The sequence below is a fragment of the Schistocerca cancellata genome, chromosome 2 (assembly GCF_023864275.1).
Source record: "Schistocerca cancellata isolate TAMUIC-IGC-003103 chromosome 2, iqSchCanc2.1, whole genome shotgun sequence".
NCBI lineage: Eukaryota > Metazoa > Arthropoda > Insecta > Orthoptera > Acrididae > Schistocerca > Schistocerca cancellata.
This window is the reverse complement of record NC_064627.1, coordinates 126,120,691-126,146,983: the sequence shown is the minus strand read 5'-3', so window position 1 is coordinate 126,146,983 and position 26,293 is coordinate 126,120,691. Positions and strand designations below refer to the sequence as shown.

At 41.1% G+C, this 26,293-nt stretch overlaps 1 protein-coding gene across 1 annotated transcript in view; it reads left to right on the top strand.

The window, feature by feature from the left end:
• The window catches only part of LOC126151686 (elastase-1-like), a 117,401-nt gene extending 100,829 nt beyond the window's left edge, over window positions 1-16,572 (top strand). The window contains exon 7 of the mRNA XM_049915961.1: window positions 16,432-16,572. Within this exon, the coding sequence (XP_049771918.1) occupies window positions 16,432-16,572 (141 nt within the window). The remainder of the gene's footprint in view (window positions 1-16,431) is intronic.
• The last annotated feature ends 9,721 nt before the right edge of the window (window positions 16,573-26,293 follow it).

The following is a 26,293-nucleotide window of genomic DNA, read 5'->3' as shown; positions in this document are numbered from 1 at the left end:
AGTCATCAGAATATTAACCAGTGATGATATGTCTACTCTGTTTGAGTCCCAAGAAAATAGGAACCTTCTCACAAAGGAATGTGAGGTGATATCAAAATTTATCCAACATACAAAAATTGGCTGCAGGGCTTTCATGTATGCAGTAGTAGCACACAAGGAAATATTATGTCTTGGAAGCGTATATTTCATTTCCTCTTCTCATATAAACTCCCTTGTTTTAGTATGAAGTGAGAAAAAAACACGAAAAACTAAAGTTTCTGAGAAGCATATCAGTCATTTCCTCTTCTCATATCATAATTTTTATTTTAATATGACGTAAAAAAAACATAGTTTAAGGTTGTGAAGCATAATATGGCACCAGATTCTTATCGTAGGCGCTATCTGAAACGCAAAAAGCAGGGAGCTGTCCATTCTTCTGTTCAACAGTCTGTCTCCTATCATGCATTACTCGCGCTAGGAAATTCTTATTTAAGGACTTGTGGGCATCCAGTTCTTCAGCAGAACAAGCCTTATGTTATTGTGCTAATTACGGTATGGAAAAAGTGCAACAAAAACGATTTCCCCTAAAGCAGTGGGGATATTTACAAATGTCTGTATTCAGTAATGACTGCCAGCTGCCATAACACATCACAGAATCCATGCGGCAGGCAACACAACTGTGCGTGCACTTCAGACTTCAATCAGTAAGACGTCAGGAGTTGGTTGGAAACGTCAAATTAACGTCGCTTTCCAAGTCGTTTTCAATTCAGAATGAGGTGTTGTTAAGGTAGTTGAGCGGTGTAGCAATTACACTTTCGTGTGTATGAGTATTCCGATAGCCAAAATAACCTGTTAGCGTGAAACTATCGGGAAATGCATTAATATGAAACTGCAAGAACTTGAGACAATACATGGACTACTATTTTCGCTGGGTGACCTATTACTGTTATTTGGGATTCTCTCCGTCCTAGGCGTAATGGAAATGGAACTTCAGAGGCGCTTTCCGCTATTCTTGACAAACATCAGCAACTTGTAATCACTGCGAGTTGAAACTGCGTGATGATATGGCTCAGGTTGTCAGTAGTTGTGGTGGTGTTCTGCTGTCGAACTGCTAACAGTTACGTTAATGGTGGCACACATAATTTATCGCTGACTACCTACTTGAGTAAAGATAGTGTTGTGGCGTCGTCGCTTGTCTTTATTTGGCCTCAGCTTGAGTAATCCGATTTAACGAACACGGTACTCCATTCGCGGGCTGCTAATGATACAGTATGACTTCAGAGATCATCGTGCGGGTATTACATTAATTCTGCAGTGAATTGCTTAGAAAATATTACCCTCAGCTATGCAGCTGGAATGACTCATAACACAGGTACTCTGTGTTGCACTTGGTTAAGGGATCAGTTCACTGCAATCCTGCTTCTACTGTTCGTAAATACTTGTATACTTCATAAAAGGACTATGGGACTTACCTTCTGAGGTCATCAGTCCACTAGAACTTAGACCTACTTAAACCTAACTAACTTAATGACATCAGACACATCCATGCCCGAGACAGGATTCGAACCTGCGTCCGTAGCGGTCGCGCGGTTGCAGACTGTAGCGTCTAGAACAGCTTGGCCACCCCAACCGGCATACTTGTATACTGACCATTCGTTATTTCACTAAATATGAACTACAATCTGATTCGCATATATATGACATGGGTTAGGGCCGGCACAAAGCAATGACTAAAGGTTGGATGCCGTTGAAGTCCCGTTACACTGATGGCCAGACAAATGTTCGCAAATCACCTGCATTGCCTCAAAAAACAATTGCATCTTAAATATCGAAGGACCGACGTCCACACTGTCACAGCGCGTTGAAAACACCTAAGACGCAGATGAATATTTGTGACCGACTGTGCTTCGAACCTGGACCTCCTGCTTACTAGACAGACATGCTGATCACTGCACTATTATTTTTTTAGAAGTTTGAGAAGACTTTCAGCACCAGGTAGGCGGAGGCAAAGAGGGCAGAGGTCGAAGATCCGAGGCCTGGCCTCAATGCCTGCCCCATACCTGTCACTGAGCAGCTGTATTATTCCTGTGTATTCCGTGTTTGCACCCATATATACCTTTAAAGTGTGGAAAAAAATTGAAGTAGTAATTAAGGTAAAATAAATTACAGAATGCCGCCTCCAATGGCGTGCGTTTCTTGTAGAACATAACTTATAACAGTGAAAAGGGTGACGGAAAAATACATAACAAACATTCATTCAGAAATATATTCACAATTTAAGTTATTTTGCACTGGATGCATATGAGGTCTGTAAGGAAGCCATATATTTTTCCATAAATGAAAAAAGTTTCGGAGCCGGAGGGGTTTTGCCAAATTAGAGCAGTTCTGATTTTAGAACCAACGAAAAGAATATTCCAGGAATAAAAAAAGTGAAAGAACAGTATTCTGCTTCTAATCAAAAAAACTGTCCACCTCTTCGTAGTCTACATAAAGCAATGGATAGAAAATTTGGAACCATTCCTTATATTTGTTATTCTTCTTCAGCGTAAAATCTTATTCTGCAATATAAAACACGTACTCTTGTAAGTTCTGTTTGTTACGACGTAAAACACAAACTGTCCCAGAAGTCACGAATAACTGTTATTCTTTGCGGACGGGTAACATTTCCAGTCGGGTTGTAAAGCTGCAGTTATCGGTATATGACTTTCTGCGGTTCTGTTGATAGTGCTAGTTACTTCCTAGTCCAGTGCCAAATTCTGATTCTATTTTCACATAAGAAGATATACGCTACAGTTTCTACAAAAAAAAAAAAAAAAATGGTTCAAATGGCTCTGAGCACTATGGGACTCAACATCTCAGGTCATAAGTCCCCTAGAACTTAGAACTACTTAAACCTAACTAACCTAAGGACATCACACACACACTTGCCCGAGGCAGGATTCGAACCTGCGACCGGAGCAGTCCCGTGGTTCTGGACTGCAGCGCCAGAACCGCTAGACACAGTTTCTACACCTGACATTTGTCGCAGTATGGAGATGGTCTCAATTTGATTTTCCATAATCGTTCCGCTGAGGGTATGGTTTCGTTTAGAACGCCGCACCATACGGCACTGACTCTAGTTGGTAGAATTTTATTGTTGATATTTTTCCAGACGTTCCTCCAGTTTTTTGTAGGTTAATTTATCGAAATTGGTTTGTGAAGACGATGTGTGGTAATATAATCATAGACGGTTCTAGTGTTGGTTTGTGCTGGTGGAAGTCTTATACAGCTCCAATCGCCATTGTGCTTTCGGACGTAATCTAGGCAGGCATGCTACATCAACAGGAGCGTTCCTATCCCCAGGATCTAACGAGAGGAACAGAAGTTTCGTGATGCCTGTTTTAGTGGCATGTATTAGTTTAAAAGCACGTCTTTAATACCAAGTCCTCCATTTTGCCTCTGGAAAGTCACCGTGTGGAGGGATACTTCGAAGATATTTTGTTTCCACACATACCAAGAGGCTACAGCTAATATTTTATGTGCAGTGACCTGCATTATCGGTAAGACTGCTGCTACATTATATATTTTGCTAAGTATGTATGTATTTATAAAGTGAACTTTCTGCAGTCGGTCTTAACAATCGCATGTCATGGTCCTTCAACAAGGTTCCGATGACATTAAGTTTCCGCTCCCAATTGTTCGTAGCCATGCGCTTGGGATTCGCCCTTAACGAGTCTCTCTTCAGATACATCCAATCAGTGCGCACCTGTTGCACTATTGTAAGAACCGAGATGCAGGTTCATTTGGCTACAAGAATGCGTATGTTCCTCCAGCATGACGGGGCTTCTGCACATTCTAGTCGTCAGGTGACACATTATCCAAACCTAACATTTCCCGGAAGGTGGATCATTAGATATGGGCGCTTTTCTTGGCCTTCAAGATCCTCGGACCTTATCTCTTCGGATTTTTGCCTGCGGGGATGGTTAAAGGCGAAGTCTACAAATAAAAAGTAAACCCAAGAGCCGATTTGATCGTTCGGGTTATGAATAGTGCAGCCCTCATAAAAGAACGCAAAGACGACCTCAGTGAGGCTACACGTGGTGTTATCAAGAGAAGTCAAATGTGCATTGAAGTTGGTTGGTGAATTTTTAAAAATCAACTTTGAATGTCCTCATTTGCCTTTGCTTTGAGTTTGTTAGCGTTACGTACTAACAGCAGTATCTCTGTACTCAATAAAAAGTGGACGCATTTATATGGAATTTTTTTCGTCTGTACTACCACCTGCTAAAATATGTACTATTCCTCCTGAAACACCCTGTATATGGATATATGTATGGTGTCTGTTCTTTCGGACATGTCCGAAACAAATGCTTCATGGCATTCTGCAACGACCCGCGATCTAGTTGCAGGGGCTGATACAGATTTCAGAGCTGCTTGGCTGTCTGAATAAAAGTAGATGCTACGATTTTTGTAGGGTCTACAATTTTCCTCCGTGCACATGCTGACAGAAAAAAAAAGTGTAATACTGTGGCCATCTTCCCTAAAGAGATTCTAGGCAGTACACCAGACCTGGTACTTTCATCTGTTTTCGACCTGTCAGTAAACCACTATATTATGTCTCCTGCACGGTGTTGTGGTTCGTTTTTCCACTGCTCCCTGCTTCCCACTGTTTCATGGCAAAGTTCATTGAAACAGCTAGAATTTATTGTGTAGTTAGTCGGCATTTCCCCAGCCATCGCCTTACTGATTTGGGATTCCGTATATTCTAACTATATCCAGTTATTTCCAATTTTTAGCCTTTATATCCCTGCCGCTGCCTCCATTTTAAGCCACAGGTGTAAGGCGGGCATGTCTTGCATAATATCCATTCCAAGCGTGGATGTCCTGCTAATTCCATCTGTTTGTGAAAGCAGGCCAGTCTCTGCACTTCGCTAGACTCCCTAGCAGCCACCTTCTGTTCGACTTTGTTCATATTATAGGTCAATAAATTGTCATTGGTCTTTTTGCAGGGATGTATATCCAGTACGTACTGGGTTTAGACCCCAGTTTACCCTAAAGCAGCTTCTAGTGCTTATAAGATTATCTTTCTCAGTGGAACATATTCTTTATGTGAGGTGTTCATAATTGTTTTCCATCCAGGGCTACCTCTAGATAAACTACAACCCTCTCTAAAGTTTCATCGAGAAACATAATTTTTCAGTATGTGTGCTGGACATGCTTCCCCATAAATAATACTACACCAATTTTCGTGGGGCTCGTCTTTAAATACTTTTTCACAATGTTCAGTGAACATAGGTTTAACAGTACTAGCAAATTTTCTAAGTCTTACTGTGAATAGATCGTCTACTTATTCTTTTCAAGAGTAGTCTCCCACATTCAGCTCATCTATGAGTTCATTCACCACTAGGTTCTTCATCTCTAACCATTTACTCGAAGGTTGTATTGCTCGACATCCAGGAAGGGACAGAGAGCATCCAGAAAGGGTAGTGCTTTTTCTACCTTCCCAACAAGTTGGTGAAGTGTTACTTCACATGATTTGCTTCGCAAGTATTATGAAAATGTGGCAGTTCATAGATAAAATTATGTATTCACCACAACAAAAAATATGTCGGCAGAAAACAAAAACGTGGCATTATGAATTTAGCAGTACCTCGAGGTTTTCGCTTTGACACTAAGGGTTATTAACAGAAGGAAGACGAATTTTGCTAGAGCGTTGTCTTACGATTCCCTCATAGAATTTGTATCTGCCTGCTTGTAGCTCTGCCACAAAACAATTAAAAATCTAGCTTTCGGCGAGGCTCGAAAGGCGAAGACAGGCAGCATGCACCTGACAGGCAAGCACGTTATCTAAGAGCTAGCCAATAGGCGCGGTGTCTGCCACTTACTTATTGACCCAGTAAGCGCTGTGGCAGATAAACCGCAACAGAAGAGGTGACAGTAGTTGTATTTCTCATGTGAAACGACTTTCGTGGACTCAAAAGAATTAACTGATATCCTTATGTCACGTCTCAAGCGAAAATCACTCAGTATTAAATTGAAATGACACGATAATATCAAGTGAATTTAGCAGGATAGTTCTGTGTCATCAAGGAAGTAACTCGTCGGTCACAGAGTTGCCAAACATATTCTGCGCTGTTGCCAAGTTTCAGTTATACCGCCAGGAAGGATACCAGCTGATGTGTTTTGTGAGTGACCTCGGGAGTAACTATAGCTTCGTTTCAAAGTTGCGGGTGGCAAAGGCAGCAAGATCCTCATTATATGTCAATGATTCTTATTCGCCTTTCTGTAACTAGGTTTAGGGGCTAGAGTGCCATTACTTGTAATAAATCGATGCACTGAATGCAAACTAAATGTCATAAATTAATAACTGCGGCAATTATTTGTGTTTTACTGACTTAATCGGACAGAAACCTTGAAAGCGTATTCACCAGACGCGATTCACAGTTTTGGAACTTCTCCAGTGGTTGAGTTGGCAATGTATATTTGCTGTACAATATTGTTATTGAGATCACTGTCATTGGCACATCCACCAGAAGACAGGCATGGCCTGGCTTATTGTTGTCAGCTATCCTGACGGATATTGTGCCTTTGTTCGAAACGTGAAGACTTAGGGTGAATTCGAACATTCCATATGGCGAAAATTTGATGTTTCTATTCTTCCAGCTCTAACACTCATATAACAGTTACAATAAGCGGCAGAAAAACGCCTGTGAATCAACAGTTAATAATGCAATCATAATTAGTGGAATCTGACAAATTCCATCTGTCATCTGATAATTGTGAAAACTACTTTTTTCATCTTCACAGCACCACAGTATGAACTTAAGGGTTTCATAGGATACCTATACTTAATTTCGCTGTGATCGTTTTCAATGACAGTACGGGAGGAGCAAAACCATCTGACTTGAAACATACTTTTCCAGCGGAACTTGAATCTTTAGCTGCAGTTGCAGTAGCACGTCCAGTGAGGTATCAAGAATGTGAGCAATCACTCATTGCTATAGTATAGGCTAGGGCAGAGAGAAGCAGGTTTCCGACAAAGTAAACGATGAGAGACACTGTCGCTGTCACTTATTAAACAGGAATTGTTCAGAAAATTACAACTATATCTTGTGAAATGAGTAGGTTGGCGCAGCTCCAGTCCGGCACTATCACTGAGTTGCCAAACATTTTCCGAATAGCACTTAAGATAAAAATGTGTATGTGTGTGTGTGTGTGTGTGTGTGTGTGTGTGTGTGTGTGTGTGTGTGTTCCGAAAGAACAGACACTACGAATCGAAATAGACAGCTTGTTAATCAATTAAAGATTGAAGGACAGATGTCCAGGCTGTCATGCGCATTAAAATAGAACAACAGCGTCAGATGAAAATTTGAGCCAGACCAGGTTCGAACCCGGATTCGTAGTGTCTTTCCTTTCGGACATTACCGAAAGAACCGCGCATGTGGTATGCGGCAAAGATGGGAATTCGCATCTCACGAGGAGTGTATGTAGATAGGTGCTGAAAAGAGGTTGGCTGCTGCGTCCCGACAGTGCCCACCGTCAGAGATTCGAGTCCTCCCTCCGGCAAGGTTGTGTGTATTGTCCAGGCCGTAAGTTAGCTTAAGTTAGATTAAGTAGTGTGTAAGCTTAGGGACCGATGACCTAAGCAGCTTGGTCTCATAAGTTCTGACAACGAATTTACAAAATTTTAAATCCAAAATACTGCATCTCGGTTCTTACAATAGTGCAATAGGTGCGCACTGGTTAGCTGTAACTGAAGAGAAACTCCAACTCAGATTGTGGTTAAGAGCATAATAACTTAAATTGTGATGAATATATTTCTGAATGAATTTTTGTTGTGTATTTTTCAGTCAACCTTTTCACAGTTATAAGTTATGTTCTACAAGGAACGCACGCCATTGGAGGCGGCAATCTGTAATTTATTTTACCTTAATTACTACTTCAATTTTTTTCCACAATTTAAAGGTATATATGGGTGCAAACAAGGAATACATGGGAATAATACAGCTGCTCAGTGACACGTATGGGGGAGGCATTGAGGCCAGGCCTCGGATCTTCGACCCCTGCCCTCTTTGCCTCCGCCTAACTGGTGCTGAAAGTCTTCTCAAACTTTAAAAAAAAATAATAGTGCAGTGATCAGCATGTCTGTCTAGTAAGGAGGAGGCCCAGGTTCGAAGCCCAGTCGGTCACAAATATTCATCTGCCGTCTTAGCTGTATTTCTACGCGCTGTGACAGTGTGGACGTTGGTCCTTCGATATTTAAGATGCAATTGTTTTTTGAGGCAATACAGGTGATTTGCGAACATTTGTCTGGCCATCAGTGTAACGGGACTTCAACGGCATCCAACCCTCAGTCATTGCTTTGTGCCGGCGCTAACCCATGTCATATAAATGCGAATCAGATTGTAGTTTATATTTAGTCAAATAACGAATGGTCAATATACAAGTATGCCGGCCGGGTTGGCCGAGCTGTTCTAGTCTAAAATGCGCGCACAGTTGTGTTGCCTGCCCCATAGATTCTGTGATGTGTTGTGGCAGCTGGCAGTCATTGCTGAATACAGACATTTGCAAATATCTCCACTGCTTTAGGGGAAATCGTCTTTGTTGCATTTTTTCCATACCGTAATTAGCAAAATAACATAAGGCTTGTTCTGCTGAAGAACTTGATGCCCTCACGTCCTTAAATAAGAATCTCCTAGCGCGAGTAATGCATGAAAGGAGACAGACTGTTGGACAAAAGAATAGAAAGCTCCTGCTTTTTGCGTTTCCGATAGCGCCTACGATAAGAATCTGGTGTCATATTATGATTCCCAACCTTAAACTTTGTTTTTTTACTTCATACTAAAATAAAAGTTATGATATGAGAAGAGGAAATTACTGATATGCTTCTCAGGAACTTTAGTTATTCATGTTTTTTTCTCATTTCATACTAAAACAAGGGCGTTAACATGAGAAGAGGAAATGAAATATACGCTTCCAAGACATAACATTTCCTTGTGTGCTACTACTGCATACATGAAAGCCCTGCAGTCAAGTTTTGTATATTGGATAAATTTTGATATCACCTCACATTCCTTTGTGAGAAGGTTCCTATTTTCTTGGGATTCAAATAGAGTGGACATTTCATCACTGGTTAATATTCTGATGACTAATGACATGATACCCGTTGCAATTGCTCCATGGCACCTGTGAGTAGAGTCTCACGTTGGTTACTATAAGAACACGCAGGCAGTGATATCCGCTCACTGCAGTCAGAGCCAAGGTGATTTCTTTCTGTTTATGGCGAAGCGTCTGCTGCAGTGTCCACGCTCAGCCAACATAAACAAATCGCGGCGGCATTGGGCACTTCTGATCGCTGCGCTTGTCGCGAGCCGCGACAACAAGAGCGCACTGTCTCTGCTAACGCTACTATGGAATTAATACATCTTGCTTAACGTAACGTAATATGCATGTCGTGGGTTGCGTAAAAATTCAGTTTGTAACTTCCCATCGCATTAAAATACTTTACAGTCGTATTTGATGCAATATTTATTGTTGGTTGTCTCTCAAAAGTTAATAGTATTGATTCAGATTGTGCGTGAACACGAAAACACACACACACACACACACACACACACACACACACACATACACAAACAGTCATTGATTCCAGTGACTGTTACAACTACTGTGTGTTGAACAACACATGCACCAGTCAATTCCTCAGTTGGCGTCGAGTGGATGAGATTTTTTAATTACCCAATTACCAATTACCTTGCATTGCAAGAATTGTAAGGAGGAGACTGAAAGTAAATGGACTTGTATGTAAACAGCTGCGACAAAGCAAAGCTTGACCGACTATTAGATAATTGTCCACATGGGTTTTGTGAATGAGTATACTTTTAGTAACCAACCCACCCACGATCATTACGTAAGATTTCTCGAAGGCGTAGGGGCATTGATTTCATTAAGTCGTCGACAATGTAGCGTGATGGTTTACTTCCCACCATACGTTTTCTATATTCGTTCAAAGGTCGCTTGCATTTGTAGGTGCACATGGCAATGACGTTGTTACCTCTGCCCACATATTTTCTATCTGGTTGATGTACGGTGATCGTGGAGCAATCGGCAACAGCTTTATCCTCTCTTGGCCCTGAAACCAATCTCCCACTGCTCTGCTATGATGGATGAGGCTCTGCTCCTGTAAATAAACTGTTATCTCGTTCGTTCATATATTTATGTTTAAATAACATATTAGTAATAAGCACACTGTATTATTATTTTCCACAGTGTTTGAGAATTCAGGCTGTGTCATAAATAAGTGATCTAGATTCAACCGTCCGATTAAGAATGTGGTTTACCCAGTCTATCAAATGATGAGAGTCATATTCGGATATCCACATAAAGCCTGACTGGCTGAATCCGATTAGAACGATCTGGTATCGAAATGAGATTACAGAAATCGGATAATTTGAACGTCTGTATTGCAACAATGCTGCGCACATAAATCCCTATGATGGAGTAACAGGTAGCAATTGCCCAAGAAAAAGTGAGAAATATGTCTATTAGCAGCAATGTAACGAAATTATAACCCATATTTATGTTATGGAAATACTGAATCGAACAATGCTCATCTATTTCAGTGGTGGGAAGATGCACCATATCGGATTTGCTGGTGACATAATAACAATAATAATAATAATAATAATGCCGTGGGGCCGATAGGGGAAACCCTCCCCCCATACGGGTGGTACCGAGGAAATCAATTACTTGGGGTGAACCAAATACTAACACAATCCTCAACGACTACTCAATCTGTTGAACCCAAAATCCACGCACGTCTGAGTGAAAATCACTGCTACTCTGGTCACCGTCTGTTAGCTCAATGAGCTCGGCTGAAAATATTTGCTTCAAAAGGCTTCGACACCCTCTGGTCCTGTCCGGTCCTGGAATCACCCAGGCCAAACCAATAGAACACAAGCAAACCTGACCTGTGCAAACTATCGACAGGCGGCATTTGGAATTTCGGATTTTGGGGAGGCCAGGTTAGCACGACAGAGAATATTGATCTCTTGTAAATTTCCCTACAAGCAGAAAACATGCATTTGAAAACTACACGCCGCGGGGGGAATAGCCGAGCGGTCTAGGGCCCAGCAATCATGGACTGTTCGGCTGGTGCCGGCGGAGGTTCGAGTCCTACCTCGGGCATGGGTGTGTGTGTGTTTGTCCTTACGATAATTTAGGTTAAGTAGTAAGTAAACTTAGGGACTGATGACCTTAGCAGTTAAGTCCCATAAGTTTTCACACACATAAGAACTTTTTTTTTCGTAACAAAACATCGATACATTGATCCAAATGCGAAAACTAAATAATCTCACGTAATAAATCGACCGAGAAAAAATTCTGATCATTGCTCTTCAAGAACCACGACTAACTGACAGTGAAACCTTGCATTACGGAAACCATTGCATCTTCAAGAGCAAAATACAACAAAAGGTAGCGAAAGACGTACCAATCTTCGGCATTGCTTTTCTCGAACACAGATCTATCATCAACTCTGTCAAGGAAATCACACCCATCAACAATTGACTTATGATTCTGCTCATTCAGAGCCCCCGTAAAAAATACACATTCATCAATGCACATGCCCCCACCATCATCGAAAATAAGAAAAACACCAAAAATGTCTAAAAATTCTGGAACACACTCGAAAATACTGTGGGCAAAATTCACCAAGATGATGTGAAAATACTAAAGGGAGACTTCAGCTCTCTATTTGGAACAGAAAAAACCTGTAGAAAAATCATTGGTACAAATTTCACATACCGAAACGCTTAGACCAACGGCACACGTCTGACTGACATTTGCCAACAATTCAACTACAAAAGGAAGTCTTCCCACTTTAGAAAAAAACAGTTCCCAGGTAAAATGCTTGGCTACCAGGTGCAAGCTGCTTTCGTTCGCCTTTCGAGATTCACTGAAAGCCAGATTTTTAGTTCATTTGTAGCTGAGCTACAAGTAGGCAGATAGAAACTCAATAAGGGAATCGTAAGATAACGCTCGAGCAAAATTCGGCTTGCTACTTACAGTAACCCTTACTGTCAGAGCGAAACCCTTACGGTACTGCCAATTTCATAATGCCACTTTTGTTTCCTGCCGACATATTTTTTGTTGTTGTGAATACATAATTTTATCTATGAAATGCCACATTTTCATAATACTTGCGAATGATACAGGAAATGAAGTAAATACAGATCTTTTCGAAGTCAAAGGTCGGTAATATCCTACTAATTCCAGTTAAAATAGGATCAATCGTCTTACAGACACTTATTGCTTCGCTACAGTCGGCACCGAGCGAGGTGGCGCAGTGGTTAGACACTGGACTCCCATTCGGGAGGACGACGGTTCAATCCCGCGTCCGGCCATCCTGATTTAGGTTTTCCGTGATTTCCCTAAATCGCTCCAGGCAAATGCCGGGATGGTTCCTTTCAAAGGGCACGGCCGACTTCCTTCCCCGTCCTTCCCTAATCCGATGAGACCGATGACCTCGCTGTCTGGTCTCCTTCCCCGAAACAACCAACCATCGCTACAGTCTGGAACATCGCGACCACTACGGTTGCAGGTTCGATTCCTGTCTCGGGCATGGATGTGTGTGATGTCTTTAGGTTAGTTAGGTTTAACTAGTTCTAAGTTCTAGGGGACTGATGACCTCAGAACTTACGTCCCATAGTGCTCACAGACCTTTGAACCATTTTTGAACTTAATGCTTTATTAAGATACACTGCCGTGGTGATGTTTCTGTAGTAAGCTGAATTTGATTTGTATTAGTAAAGTGAATATTTTATTTGAATTTTCCATTAGTTTACCAAACGCAACAGTAATCATCAAAGAGAAATTAATCAGCACCTGAATTTTCTTTCATGATATCTACAACAGTCTGACTATGCTAAAGTTGTTTGCAAATTCTACGTTTGTAGAAAACCACTGGTTCTAACGATGTCATTAAACCAGTGTAGTTTTAAGAGTATTTTCGTCTAGAAATGAATTGCCTTGACGGCTGATCGATCAAGAGCGCGAAAGGTAAAATCTTACGAATATAAGACGAGAGGGACAAGTGCTTGAGTGAGGACTTCCCTATCAATACAAGTGCCTACGAGACGACGTTCCTATCAATCTTCTGGATAGTTTTGTTTCTCAGATCAACAGAGTGAGTTATCATGCAGTAGCACAGGTGATGTAGTTTTGTTACTCGACTTCCTTACACTGCGACCGAAAGCTGTCTCAGTTGTTGATAACGAATTCCAGCTGTGTAGCACACACCCCTTGGGGCAGAATTCGTAGTCCAAAACGCACTTATGGAGCTATCAAATGTAAAATATTATGTTCACACTACTCTTCGCTGTAGCCTACATCTTTTGGTGGGACTCAGCCTTTCATTTCTTCTTAGGAAGTTATCGATAAAGGCATCATAACACGTCACCAGTAACAGTACTGCAAAGGAATGCTCAATGAGCGACCTGATGACGTTCAATAATAGTCACTCCGTTGATTTTTGTTGTTTGGAATTAGAGCATGCAGTACTCCCACACCAGACTTCTGAACTTTGCCTGTTGAATGCAAATGTCGCATGATGGTAAACTGGTAAAATGTCACATATATATCAGTAGTCGAGACTTCCTTAATGTGGAAAATCATTCATGCCAGATCGATCTTTGTTGAAACAAGAATATCTTTTTGTGGCGTATTTTTCCCAAAAGCACTCGCTCCACGCACAGTTCAAATCTTTCTAGCTGCCTCCTCTACATTCACCCCTCTGTTATACCAAAAGTAAACGTTGTGTTGCAGATGTTACACCTTTTTCCACTTGCGACTCAATTTTACAATGCTTAACTGTAGTTCATGATTTTCAAGTATGCAAAATCCAATGCTTAGCTGCAATATGATAACTAGAACTTCAAATTCGAAAATGGCATTGATACACACACTGACAGCGCGGCGCCGCCTTCACATGGGCGGCGCCGCATTTCGAGCGGCGGGTGGCGTCTGGCCGGTGGCCGGTAGCCGCTGCAGCGCGAGGAAACGCTCGAGCGTAAGCTGTTATGATCGCGACGCAGCCACGAGCTGTCCTGCGGAATTGTTTCTGGAATACTTGTTGTTGCGGGTGGGTAGAATGTTAAGCGAATTGTCTTCGATGTTCAATCAGACTCATAACTTTAGGCTGAAATGTTTTTAAAAAAAGAAAAAAGAAGAGCTGGACGCGAACATGCGACTCTAAAGTTAGAATGCACGACGATTACCGCAAGACCACGGGCTCACTCCATGCACATCAACTCAGAAGTAGACAACACTTCCTCCTAACACTTCCGCATCTTACAGTGTTGCCAGACTGTGCAGATGGCCGGACTTAGAGTTGTCAGGGGCGGTCAGTTTTATTGGCCACCTTACGTGAACGACTCGGACTTAAGTCTCTGTGGCGGCCGCCGGCGGTCAGTTTTTATGTCTAAGACTGTACATCACCTACAGTCGCCATTTTAAAACTATCCTGCAGCCACGCCATCTGTCAGAAGTGAAGGAAACTTGGCGCGCTAACTCAGACTTCAAATAATAGATACGTGAACGTCTCACATTTGTAGAATTGTTTTCGGCTGAAGAACAAAATGCGATGCATTACTTCCTGGGCAACCCTCGTATATGACAACGTCCACCTTTGTAGATGTGAGGTCAACGCGGCAGATAGCTAACAGGAAGTGCCCGGGTGTCAATTGCCAGTCAGGTCGGAGATTTAATCCGTTCGGGGACGAGGTGTTGTGTTGTCCTTACATTCGTGTCGTCGTTATTGACAAGGAACTCGTCTCAAACATAGTCGTATTATCCTTCAAGGAGTGAGACAGCTGCATGGGCATGGCCCGATAGCCAATAAATCAAAATTAGAAAAAAAAATGTTTACAGCTATCCTGCTTGGTTGTCAGGATTAAATAAGACCGGTAGCACTCCAGAAGGTATATTTACCACATTTTTAACCGGTGTAATGAGGTATATCAACTTAAAACTAAAGTACTACCGATATTATCCGACGACGTTGGCTGCAAAATTTACGTGGCTCCACTTCTGTGAATGGTTCTCCTACTGCCCTAATTGTATAATTCTTTACGTGCAGGTATTTGTGCAGTTTAGTGGACAGCTATTTTTCTACCTTGTGGCAGCGGCACACGATAAATATGGGTCCTTCATTCTTGCAATTGTATGATAAATTATCTGCACAAAATTATGCTATTAGAGTTTTCTGGAGAACACTCGGAGACCTATTTGAAATCGTGATCAAAATATTTTTTTGTAAACTGCCAAATGAATGTTTTACAAATTAAAATTGATGTTAGTAATATTTTTTCGTGAAATGCTGCAGAACTATTCAAGCTGTTTACAGAGAACTGTAGAACTAAAACATATCTATTAAGACTTTTGAAAAAAATAATTCATGAAGATCGGTTGCCAGCTTCCAGGGACTCAGAATTTTGCACTAATGCCGATGTCAATATCGTTCCACAAAATTTTGATGCACGGATACGTTGTATTTGAAACTACTCTGCTGCCGATTGGTCGACGTCTGAGGATGTGCATGAAGCTCGGAATAAGGATACCAGCCCCACCGAGAAGATTTTTGCACTCAAATATTCCCGCGAGAAAACGATGCACGTCGCATTCCATTGGCCTCTGGCATCTTCGGTTCCATTCACCTCGAAAGTAAAGAAAACGACAACTGACAAGAGTAAGTACTTGAGTTACAAAAAAAATTCTGCATGTTGAATCATCACGCAGCGACACTTCTGAAAGCAATAATGATACAAGGGACGAATTTGACTATGATTCCGATTGAAAAATCTTAAATATCGAATAAAACGTTCAAATGAGGATATATAGACTTCTAATTCGTTATCGGCGGCGTCATAGTACCTTCTCCCCGAAATTTTACTGCTAATTTTATAATTTTTGATCCCTCAAATTGGATTCGCTATTCTGAACTTTGTTATTTCGACATGGAATTTCTAATCAGAGAATCTAGCACCACCGAGTTTTGTAGGATTTTATATCCATTTATTTATTATGTCCAGAATTTGAAGCGAGTTAGCCATTTGTGTGCCAACACCGACGGTGGCTGTGTGTCCGTTGTCCCAGCCGGAAAGTTCGCTAGCTGTGTTGCTAAACGCGTTCTCCGCTCTTCAAGTAAACATGCCCTGACCATCTTCTTCGTCTGCAGTCAAGCTAAGAGATCTCGGCGCACGGCGTGCGCGCCCACTAGCGACCTTCATTCTTAGGAGTAAGATCTGTGGAATCCAGGAGCGTGACTCAAGTGATCGATCTTCGGGGCACGGCTCAGTATCCTGCACATAATACCGTTCTTCCAACCAGCGCGCCTAAGAAGGCTTGCCCATGTTTGATTCTGGATGATTTTGCAGCACTTTATACATATTGCTGACTGTTCTTCTGTGTTTGCAGGGCGACTCCGGCGGTCCTCTGGTGCTGAACGGAGAAGTCATCGGCCTCTCGTCGTGGACTATCTCTCCGTGCGGTTCAGACGGTCCATCTGGTTTCACTAGGGTTTCTGCTTACATTGATTTCATCAGCCAGTACCTGTAATTGACTTATCACGAACAAAATAAATTTGATAAATCTGACCTGAAATGAACTTTAATACTGTGACGTCAGAGCTTTCCAGTGCTAGCATTCAGACCTGTTTAGTGACATCATTTATTCCGTGCAGCTTGATACATCTTAAGCTGATATATAGCAGCACTGTGCTTCAGTTCTTAAAGATAGAACCAAAAACAACAAAATCATAGCCGCAACCAAATGATCAATACGTCGTCTACAATGGTTTTCTAGTCGAGCAGCTGCTCCGTTACTGATAGCTCAGTTTCTTTAAAGTCATTGTCGCCATTAGACTGTTGTTTATTTACAGGGTTACATTTACCCTTACACAATGATGATTTCGGCTTCAGAATTATCAAGTGTTTTCTGAAGGAGGGTTACATGAGACAGTGAAATACATAAGAAGTGATATAACCGTATAAGAATCGATATTTGTAATGCTTACTTACACTCTCCGTCTTCAGGCCACGAGTGGCCTACCGGGACCATCCGACCGCCGTGTCATCCCCAGTGGAGGATGCGGATAGGAGGGGCGTGGGGTCAGCACACCGCTCTCCTGGTCGTTATGATAGTATCCTTGACCGAAGCCGCTACTATTCGGTCGAGTAGCTCCTCAATTGGCATCACGAGGCTGAGTGCATCCCGGAAAATGGCAACAGCGCATGGCGGCCTGGATGGTCACCCATCCAAGTGCCGACGACGCCAGACAGCGCTTAACTTCGGTGATCTCACGGGAACTGGTGTATCCACTGCGGCAAGGCCGTTGCCAATGCTTACTTACAAGTGTTGTAAATTACCTAAGATGCCATACTCTCGTATTAAAATACACTATTAGACACATCGTCTAAGAGTCGATATATCTGGCAGAGCCTGCTGCATTGTTTCATTACTGAGTACACCATCAGTTGGCCAAGTGTCAAATTGTCTTGGTCAAAGAAATAGTTGTTACCTTTTTTAGTCTTTGGACTCAGTGTCCGGTAACATAAACAGTAACAAACCTCTCGATAATATTCGCTGCATCCATAAATATATTAGTCCAGCTAGTCATTGACGTTGTTTAAAGTACATTTTAATATGTAAATATACAGCTTTGTTCGTGAAATTAACACATGGCCAACTCTGAGTTGTATAATTTAGCCTCAATTCAGAATTAATACAATACAGTGCAATTACTTATTCTACACAGTAACTAATTAACCAGTGAGGTTTGAAGAGATATTTATGATGTATATAACACTTGTTACGTACATCACTGTTATCGTCTAACCTGCTGCAGAAAACACTTGATAATGGCACTTTGAAGCCGAAATGATGATCGTGTAAGTGTAGATGTAACACTGTAAATAAACAATAGTCTAATGGCGGTACTGACTTTAAAGAAATGTATTATGACAGTGGCCCCGCATCATGAAAAAGTGATTAATAGCTCTGTTGCCGGCCGGAGTGTCCGAGCGGTTCTAGACGCCTCAGTCTAGAACCGCACGACCGCTACGGTCGCAGGTTCGAATCCTGCCTCGGGCATGGATGTGTGTGATGTCCTTCGGTTAGTTAGGTTTAAGCAGTTCTAAGTTCTAGGTGACTGATGACCCAAGATGTTAAGTCCCATAGTGCTCAGAGCCATTTGAACCATTATGAATAGCTCTGTTATTTGGACTAGCTTGATTTTGTCGCGACGACAAAATGTAGAGAAACGTTGACACATGGGTTTTAATGATATCTGCGATGAGTTACTCATATCTGGGCTAGCTTTGTGCCGGAAATATGCTTAACGCTGTAACAATAACTATAGTCCAGGTTGGGCGGTTATTTTCTTCCACTTGTAATTTTGGTTTCTGCTTTCAGAATCGTGGCTATCTATTACAACAGAAATCAACGGTCAATTTGAGTACGCCATCGGACGAAGAAATCTTTATAATCACCAAAGATTTCTTCTACCGATTGCGTATTAGGTTCATCAGTGCTACAGGAAAGACACAAGGAGTTCGACGTTATGGTTACATTAATTTTTTTGTGATTCTGTTTTCTTATTAATCAAAATGGCAAAACAGGAATGGCTAGAGGAGAAAAGTAAGTTTATAACATGCATGTCTAATCGAAAGAAATATGCTTTGGCAAATCTTGGAGGAACGACAAGTAACTGTTTGTACATGAGGAGCTCAAATTTCATGACATCAACAAAAATAGGGAAGATTGAAAGCTGTTAGGAAAATACAGAACGGCTACGTAGAGCAAAGAAACTCGAAGATAATTTTGTGAAAGAGAAATAGGAAGTGGATAGAGACGAGGTCCGAATAAAATGCTGCAGGAGCATTGTAGGATGTCAGTCATCCACGGAAGCAAAACGCTAATATCAATTATCTATAGGAGAGTGTAATGACTGGTAGAAGTCGATCTGTTGGAAAAAGTTTGACTCCCGGAGAAATGTGTGAAAACGTGAGGCAATATTAAACGCACGGATTGTCTTAAAAGATAGAATGAAGAAACATAAATCTTCATTTATACAACTTGTACATTCAGGACTAACTTTTAAAAATGTTGACTAGAAGAAGCCTCTTTTAAATTCTGAAGTTATCACAGCTAATGTACAGAGAGAGAAAAGTTATCTACGTGCTGTACAGAATCTAAACTGAAGCTGTGAGCGTAGAATGACATGAACGGGATACAGTAGTTATGAAGGACGTGGGAAAGGTTGTACATTTTAACCCGCTAGTTTTCAATTTGTCAGTTTGAAACTGTAGGTTTTAAAAAGGAATTAAAGTTGTAGGAGAAGAAATTAAGCTCTAAGATCCACCGAAGACAGAGTAATTCGGGCAGAGATGGATAAACTGTTCGGAAGAACATTAAAAAATTGAAAGAGTATCGTGTTGGAAAGAGACGAGATGAATATCAGCAAAATTGTACTGAATTATTTTGCTTTCAAGGTATCAGAATGTCTTCACTTCGTCTACTACATGACCCCCAGTTTTAACACAATGTTTATCTTTCATCTTATTTCTGCTACTCATTAATTTATGTTCTCTTTCATTTGATTTCAAAGGTGCTGTAATTCTCCTTTGCCTTAACAGAAGATGACAGAGTAATGAGTGAATAATGTGCTTCCATTTTAATACAACTTCTGTTTCTTTTATTTCCTAAAGCACATCAAGTATATCTTCGACATACAGGTTGAACAGTACAGGAGAAAACTGCATCCGTGCTTTATACGCCTCTTTAATGAGAGCGGTTGTCTTGTCTTCGATTATCAGGGTATCTGCAGTTTTAAAACCTCTGGTATCCTATATATGCATGCATATTCAAGAAAACAAAGGCATCGTGGTTTCTCATAACGCCAATTCTTGTTGATCACTTGTATTTCTGTGAACTTTAGAACCTAGTTGTCAACTGAATTCCCAGTTCGATCTAGATTTTATTGCAATTGGCGCTGGACCCTGTTTTAAAAGTTGTAAGTTCGCTTACTGACTTTTTACCTATGTTGACTGGTAATGCATACTACCTGATCAAGAACATCCGGACTTGTATTAGTGAACGTTATGGGGTGTGTCCATCCTTCTCCCTTATGACGACTTCAGATCAGCTTTGGACACTGCCAATGAAGTCTATGAATGTCTATGGAGGAATGGCAGCCAATTCATCCACAAGAGCCCAAACCGAATGTAACATTACGAGCAGTGTGCTCGTGCGATCCGTAAGTTTAATCATAGAAATAATGCTTTGAGTGTCATGTTGCTGAGGGATTAGCGTGAGGTGGGTAGATCAGGTAAGTACGCAAAACTGAAGTCCAAGTCGCTGCAGAATGCAAGAGAACAGGTTAGGCGGAGGATAGCGGACCGCTGGGCAGGAGCTTCCTGGAAATCCTGCAGCAGTATGGGTAAACTGTGCCAATGAATGGCTATGAACGCTATGAAGTGTGCAGAGGTTCCGGCTGTATTAAATGTAAACATTCAAATATTCACCACGAACACTAAAATCACTATAGGAAATCTGAAGACAGATTAGAAATCGCAATGAAAGACGAGTTTAATAAAATCATCATATTGACACAAGAAATATAATGGAAGTTATTATCATGATATACAATCTTTCTAAACATATTAGACACCAAAGCTATCACAGTGAACAGTAGTAATATATTATATACAACACCCTTGACTGCATAAAATTACTTTTATTCGTAAGTAGTGACCGCTTTTGAGCCGATATGGATCATCTTTCAACCTTACTCCGTAATTTATTACAGAAAAGAACAGAGGGAAACATGTAATAAATACTAACTTAAAAATAAGTTGTACATATAATAAAAATTTTATACAATTTGCGGAGATTTACGAACTGAATGCATGTTACATATTGTAAGATAATTAACTGTAAGTTACGTTTTACATTTGCACAAGGAGGAATGAAATGTTAGTCAAATGCACTGATTTATACAGTTCGCCAATTTTCCTCTACACTGCTCGAACTGAAGTTTTTTAACAATGTCTTACAAATTTTCTTGTTAAATAAACATAAGCAAATTGAAACAATATTGTAAGTCTTCCATCCTGAAGCTAATCTTTCATGCATCTCTGGAGGACTGTGCGCTGACAATCAATTACTGCTGGACAAATAATTTATTGATAACAATTAATCTGTTTTTTACCTTAATAAATATACTCATTTAATAGCTGACTGCAAGCCACATCAGGTAGTGTGTCATGTACATATAGCCTAGAGCTTTCCTACCGTTATAAACAATTTTACACATATATGTTTGTAAAATATTGTACAGAACAACACTTTTATGCATAAGCGGTGACTTGCTTCAATATGACTTCTTTGGACCATATTTCGTAATGCAGAGTACAAAAAAATAGAAGGAAAGATGTAATATAATAAAAATTTAAGTCAAAAATAAATTAATGATGTTATACGCAGTGATGATATGGTGGCACGGAGCAGGAGCTGTGGATAATACCCACTGATGTCGACTATTGACTATGTGGAGGTGTCATGGAGTTAAACAGCAAATGCCCCACCCATGGCATATCGCCCTATGTCGTCTTTAGGCAATAGGGCACAACACATGTGACATGTAAGGTAGCTTGTATGTAATTACTGGTCATGATAGGTAATGTTTACACGTATTTTCTATGGTGGTATACTACAGCATATAACGCTTGGCATTGAAGGACGACTTTCAACAAGGCAAATATGAAGACCGTATGAGGTTGAATCGAATGCACCATGGTAGTGGTATAGCATCTCCAATCGTTCCTGAAGGTCGCGTGTGTCGCTAGACAACCAGATTTGTCCTGCACCCCATCTTTGGTGTACGCAAAGTCCAGCAGAAGGCCTTCCACTAACTTGTTAATCGATGCCATTGGCTGGTAATTTACGTAAAATTTTAACCGTATAACACATAAATGGTTATTTAGATATGACTGACACCACCAGCCATTAAAATTGCTACACCAAGAAGAAAAGCAGGTGATAAACGGGTATCCATTGGACAAATATATTATACTAGAACTGACATGTGATTAAATTTTCTTGCAAATTGGGTGTATTGATCCTGAGAAATCAGTACCCAGAACAACCACCTCTGGCCGTAATAAAGACCTTGATACGCCAGGGCATTGAGCCAAACAGAGCTTGGATGGTATGTACAGGTACAGCTGCCCATGCAGCTTCACCACGATACCACAGTTCGTCAAGTGTAGTGACTGACGTATGGTGACGAGCCAGTTGCTCAGCCAACATTGTCCAGACGTTTTCAATTGGTGAGAGATCTGGAGAATGTGCTGGCCAGGGCGGCAGTCGAACATTTTCTGTATCCAGAAAGGCCCATACGGGACCTGCAACATGCGGTCGTGCATTATCCTGCTGAAGTGTAGGGTTTCTCAGGGATCGAATGAAGGCTAGAGACACGGATCGTAACACATTTGAAATGTAACGTTCACTGTTCAAAGTGCCGTCAATGCGAACAGGAGGTGACCGAGACGTGTAACCAATGGCACTCCATACGATCACGCCGGGTGAACGCCAGTATGGCGATGACGAATAGACGCTTCCCATGTGCGTTCACCGCGATGTCGCCAAACACGGATACGACCATCATGATGCTGTAAACAGAACCGGGATTCATCAGAAACAATGACGTTTTGCTATTCGTGCACCCAGGTTCGTCGTTGAGTACACCATCACAGGCGCTCCTGTCTGTGATGCAACGGCAAGGGTAACCGCAGCCATGGTCTCCGAGCTGATAGTCCATGCTGCTGCAAACGTCGTCAAACTGTTCGTGCAGATGGTTATTGTCTTGCAAACGTCCCCATCTGTTGACTCGGGGATCGAGAAGTGGGTGCACGATCCGTTACAGCCATGCGGATAAGATGCCTGTCATCTCGACTGCTAGTGATACGAGGCCGTTGGGATCCAGCACGGCGTTCCGTAATACCCTCCTGAACCCACCGATTCCATGTTCTGCTAACAGTCATTGGATCTCAACTAACGCGAGCAGCAATGTCGCGATACGATAAACCGCAATCGCGATAGGCTACAATCCGACCTTTATCAAAGCCGGAAACGTGATGGTACGCGTTTCTCCCCCTTACACGAGGCATCACAACAACGTTTCACCAAGCAACGCCGGTCAACTGCTGTTCGTGTATGAGAAATCGGTTGGAAACTCTCCTACTGTCAGCACGTTGTAGGTGTCGCCACCGGCGCCAACCATGTGTGAATGCTTTGAAAAGGTAATCATTTGCATATCACAGCATCTTCTTCCTGTTGGTTAAATTTCGCGTCTGTAGCACGTCATCTTTGTGGTGTAGCAATTTTAATGGCCTGTAGTGTACAATAATACGAGAAGGTTTATGTTAATGTCATCTGACATCTGTCGCATACATTGCGTCCTGCTGACTGAGGGTGATGAGAGGCGACAAGTAAGGAGTGGGGCATCAGCTATGACACCACTCTATAACATGACCACATAATAATTGTAAGTAGGCTGTTTAGGTTTTTATGTTGGTGAAGCCACGCAACGCTCTGTATTAAAATCGCTGACTGCACTGTGTGCAGTCTGTGGCTAGTTCTACTCATTGTTGGATTATTCGTTAGTGTAGTGTTGGGCATTTGGATGTGATCAGTGCGTAGCGTTGGGCAGTTGGAGGTGAGCGGTTAGCAGTGGTGGATGTGGGGAGAGAGATGCCAGAGTTCCGAGATGTTAATATGATCGGACGATCTGGACGAGTGTCCGTCAGAAAAAGGAAATCTGTCAACTTGGATGTAATGACCTTTGAACACTATTAAGGTAAATACATTGTTTGTTCTCTATCAAAATGTTTCATTTGCTAACTATATGCCTATCAGTAGTTAGTGTCTTCAGTAGTTAGAATCTTTTATTTAGCTATCATTATTGGCGCTCACTGTATTGCAGTAGTTCGAGTAACGAATATTTTTGTGAGGCAAGTGTTTCATGAAGGGTATAGGTTATTGTTAGTCAGGGCTATTCTTTTGTCGGGATTAGTGAAAGTAAGACTGCGTTGCGCTAAAAATATTGTGTGTCAGTTTAGTGATGATGAGAATAAGTAAAGAAAAAACTGAGTACGTTCTGTTTTACTCAGGTGTTTCAGTATCAAATAACGTACAAGTTAACCAGCACAGCCATTCTTAACTTTCGAAGGGGACTTTTCATATAATCAGTCGACATAAGTGGGTGGTATCCACAGTTCCTCCTCTGTGCTATCGTCACCATGCTTTACGACTGAATACAACATCGTATAATTTATTTTAAACTTAGTTTTCCTTATGTTGCGTGTTCTCCCTCTGTTCTGTCGTACTCAAAATTAAAGAGTATCGTCTGAAGATCATCCACATCAGATCGAAACCGGTCACCACTTATGAATAACAGTGTTTTTAAGTGATCAACCCTGTTGTTCAGGACGTCCCACATAAAACCAGTATGCCATATATACCAGCTCATGACTAGTCGAATTGCTTGTGAATTGGCGATACTGTCTCAAAAGCTGATTTTTATGTACTGCACAATGTCTTTGACCTGCACTAGTCATTGCTTTCAAATGCTCTGTTATGTCCATTACTTTATATTTCATCTGTTCATCCACGTTTACATTAGCCTCAGTAAGGCCACCATTCAAAATATCTTGTGCTTAATCAGAAAACTGATCGTGAACTTCAATCCTGTGATTAGGCAACGTTAATATAGTGAGAGATCATTTCTTATTTTCTTTACTTGAAATATTTCATATTTATTATTTGCTTCCGTATATCATGTACTGCCCATTCTTTAGGACAGATATACGTCTAATCAATGCGCAATGGAACACAACAGGGTACAACTGAACCCTACTTTGGTAAACGAGGCATAACCAGATTTAAGGTTGTGTACTCCTCCTGTAGTGGTTAGGTAATAGCAAAGTGATTTCAACTGATGATAAATACAATGTAAAATGGTTGATTGTAAATTTAGCAGATTTTTTGGTTGTTTCGTGGGTTAACCTCAGTTAAGCCATCAGTTATCCTTCATTGTGCAGTACAGTGTTACTGCACAAAACAATGATTTCACTACGATACTATGTGTTGTCCTCTGGTTCCTACATCAGTTGAATTGTAGTTCTTGTTCCACATACACAGGCACAGCCAGCAGTATTGAGCAATCAATCTATGAAAAGAATCCTCAAACGTTATTGCTGAGAATAGCAGGTCCATGATCTCAAGTGACCATGCTGTGTGAATCCCCAGCCGATCATGTTTCCACCTTGCACACCTTTGCATAAACAAAAAGGTATACGATCAAAAAAGGCTTCTTTCCGTCAGCTGATCATTCAGCAAGTCCTTCCAATTTAGGTGGGACTATTTACAAGTTTCAAGCCATTCTATGAGATTTGTTTTGTAGCGCTTGTCAAACATATACAAAATTTCCGCGTTAAGTAAAGTGGGTTTAAGGAGAGTTTGTTCTCAAATTTGAGATGTTCTGCGAAAGTTGACGTGTGTGTTTGTCACCTCCTTTGTTCAAGAAATGCTCATGACCAGGTCTTGAATGCCCTCTGTATCTGCAATACATAAAAACTCACACATTCATTGTATTGAATTTTATGTATCCACAATTCGATACATTTATCAGTCGTAGGCTTCTCGTTACGTACAAAAAGCAGCTTAGTGACACTATTAGTGGTGAATTCCACATTGAGCTATTATTTTACACACTTAACAATCCATATGAAATGTCACCCAGGAATTGTGCAGTATTTCTTTACAGTAACAGCATTTTTATTATGTACAGAAAAATTAGTGTCCTTATTAGCTTCAGTTTTATAAAGTTTTAGTACAAGACTAGAGTGATGCCCGTCGTTGACAGAGATATACTGTAGGCTATTACGTCAGATGACATTAGCAGAAGTTGTTAAAAGGACCTGAAACACATGGTGAAACATAGCACTATAAAAGGCCAGTTTGTGCTTAAATGGGTGACAGGAAGAAGCATAAACAATGTTAACTGTCTTGGTAGATTTCCTATAGCTTTCAAATACAATTTTACACCTGCTTGACGTAATATAGGGTCAATGAAACTAAGTTCATGACACTGAATTTAGGTTCCACATGTAAATTTAATACATAGTGGTAGAAATTCAGAGAGCAACTAAGTGATATGGCGTCATTCACATAGCCTTTTGATATGACTATCATGTTATCGATGCACGTCTGTAAAATG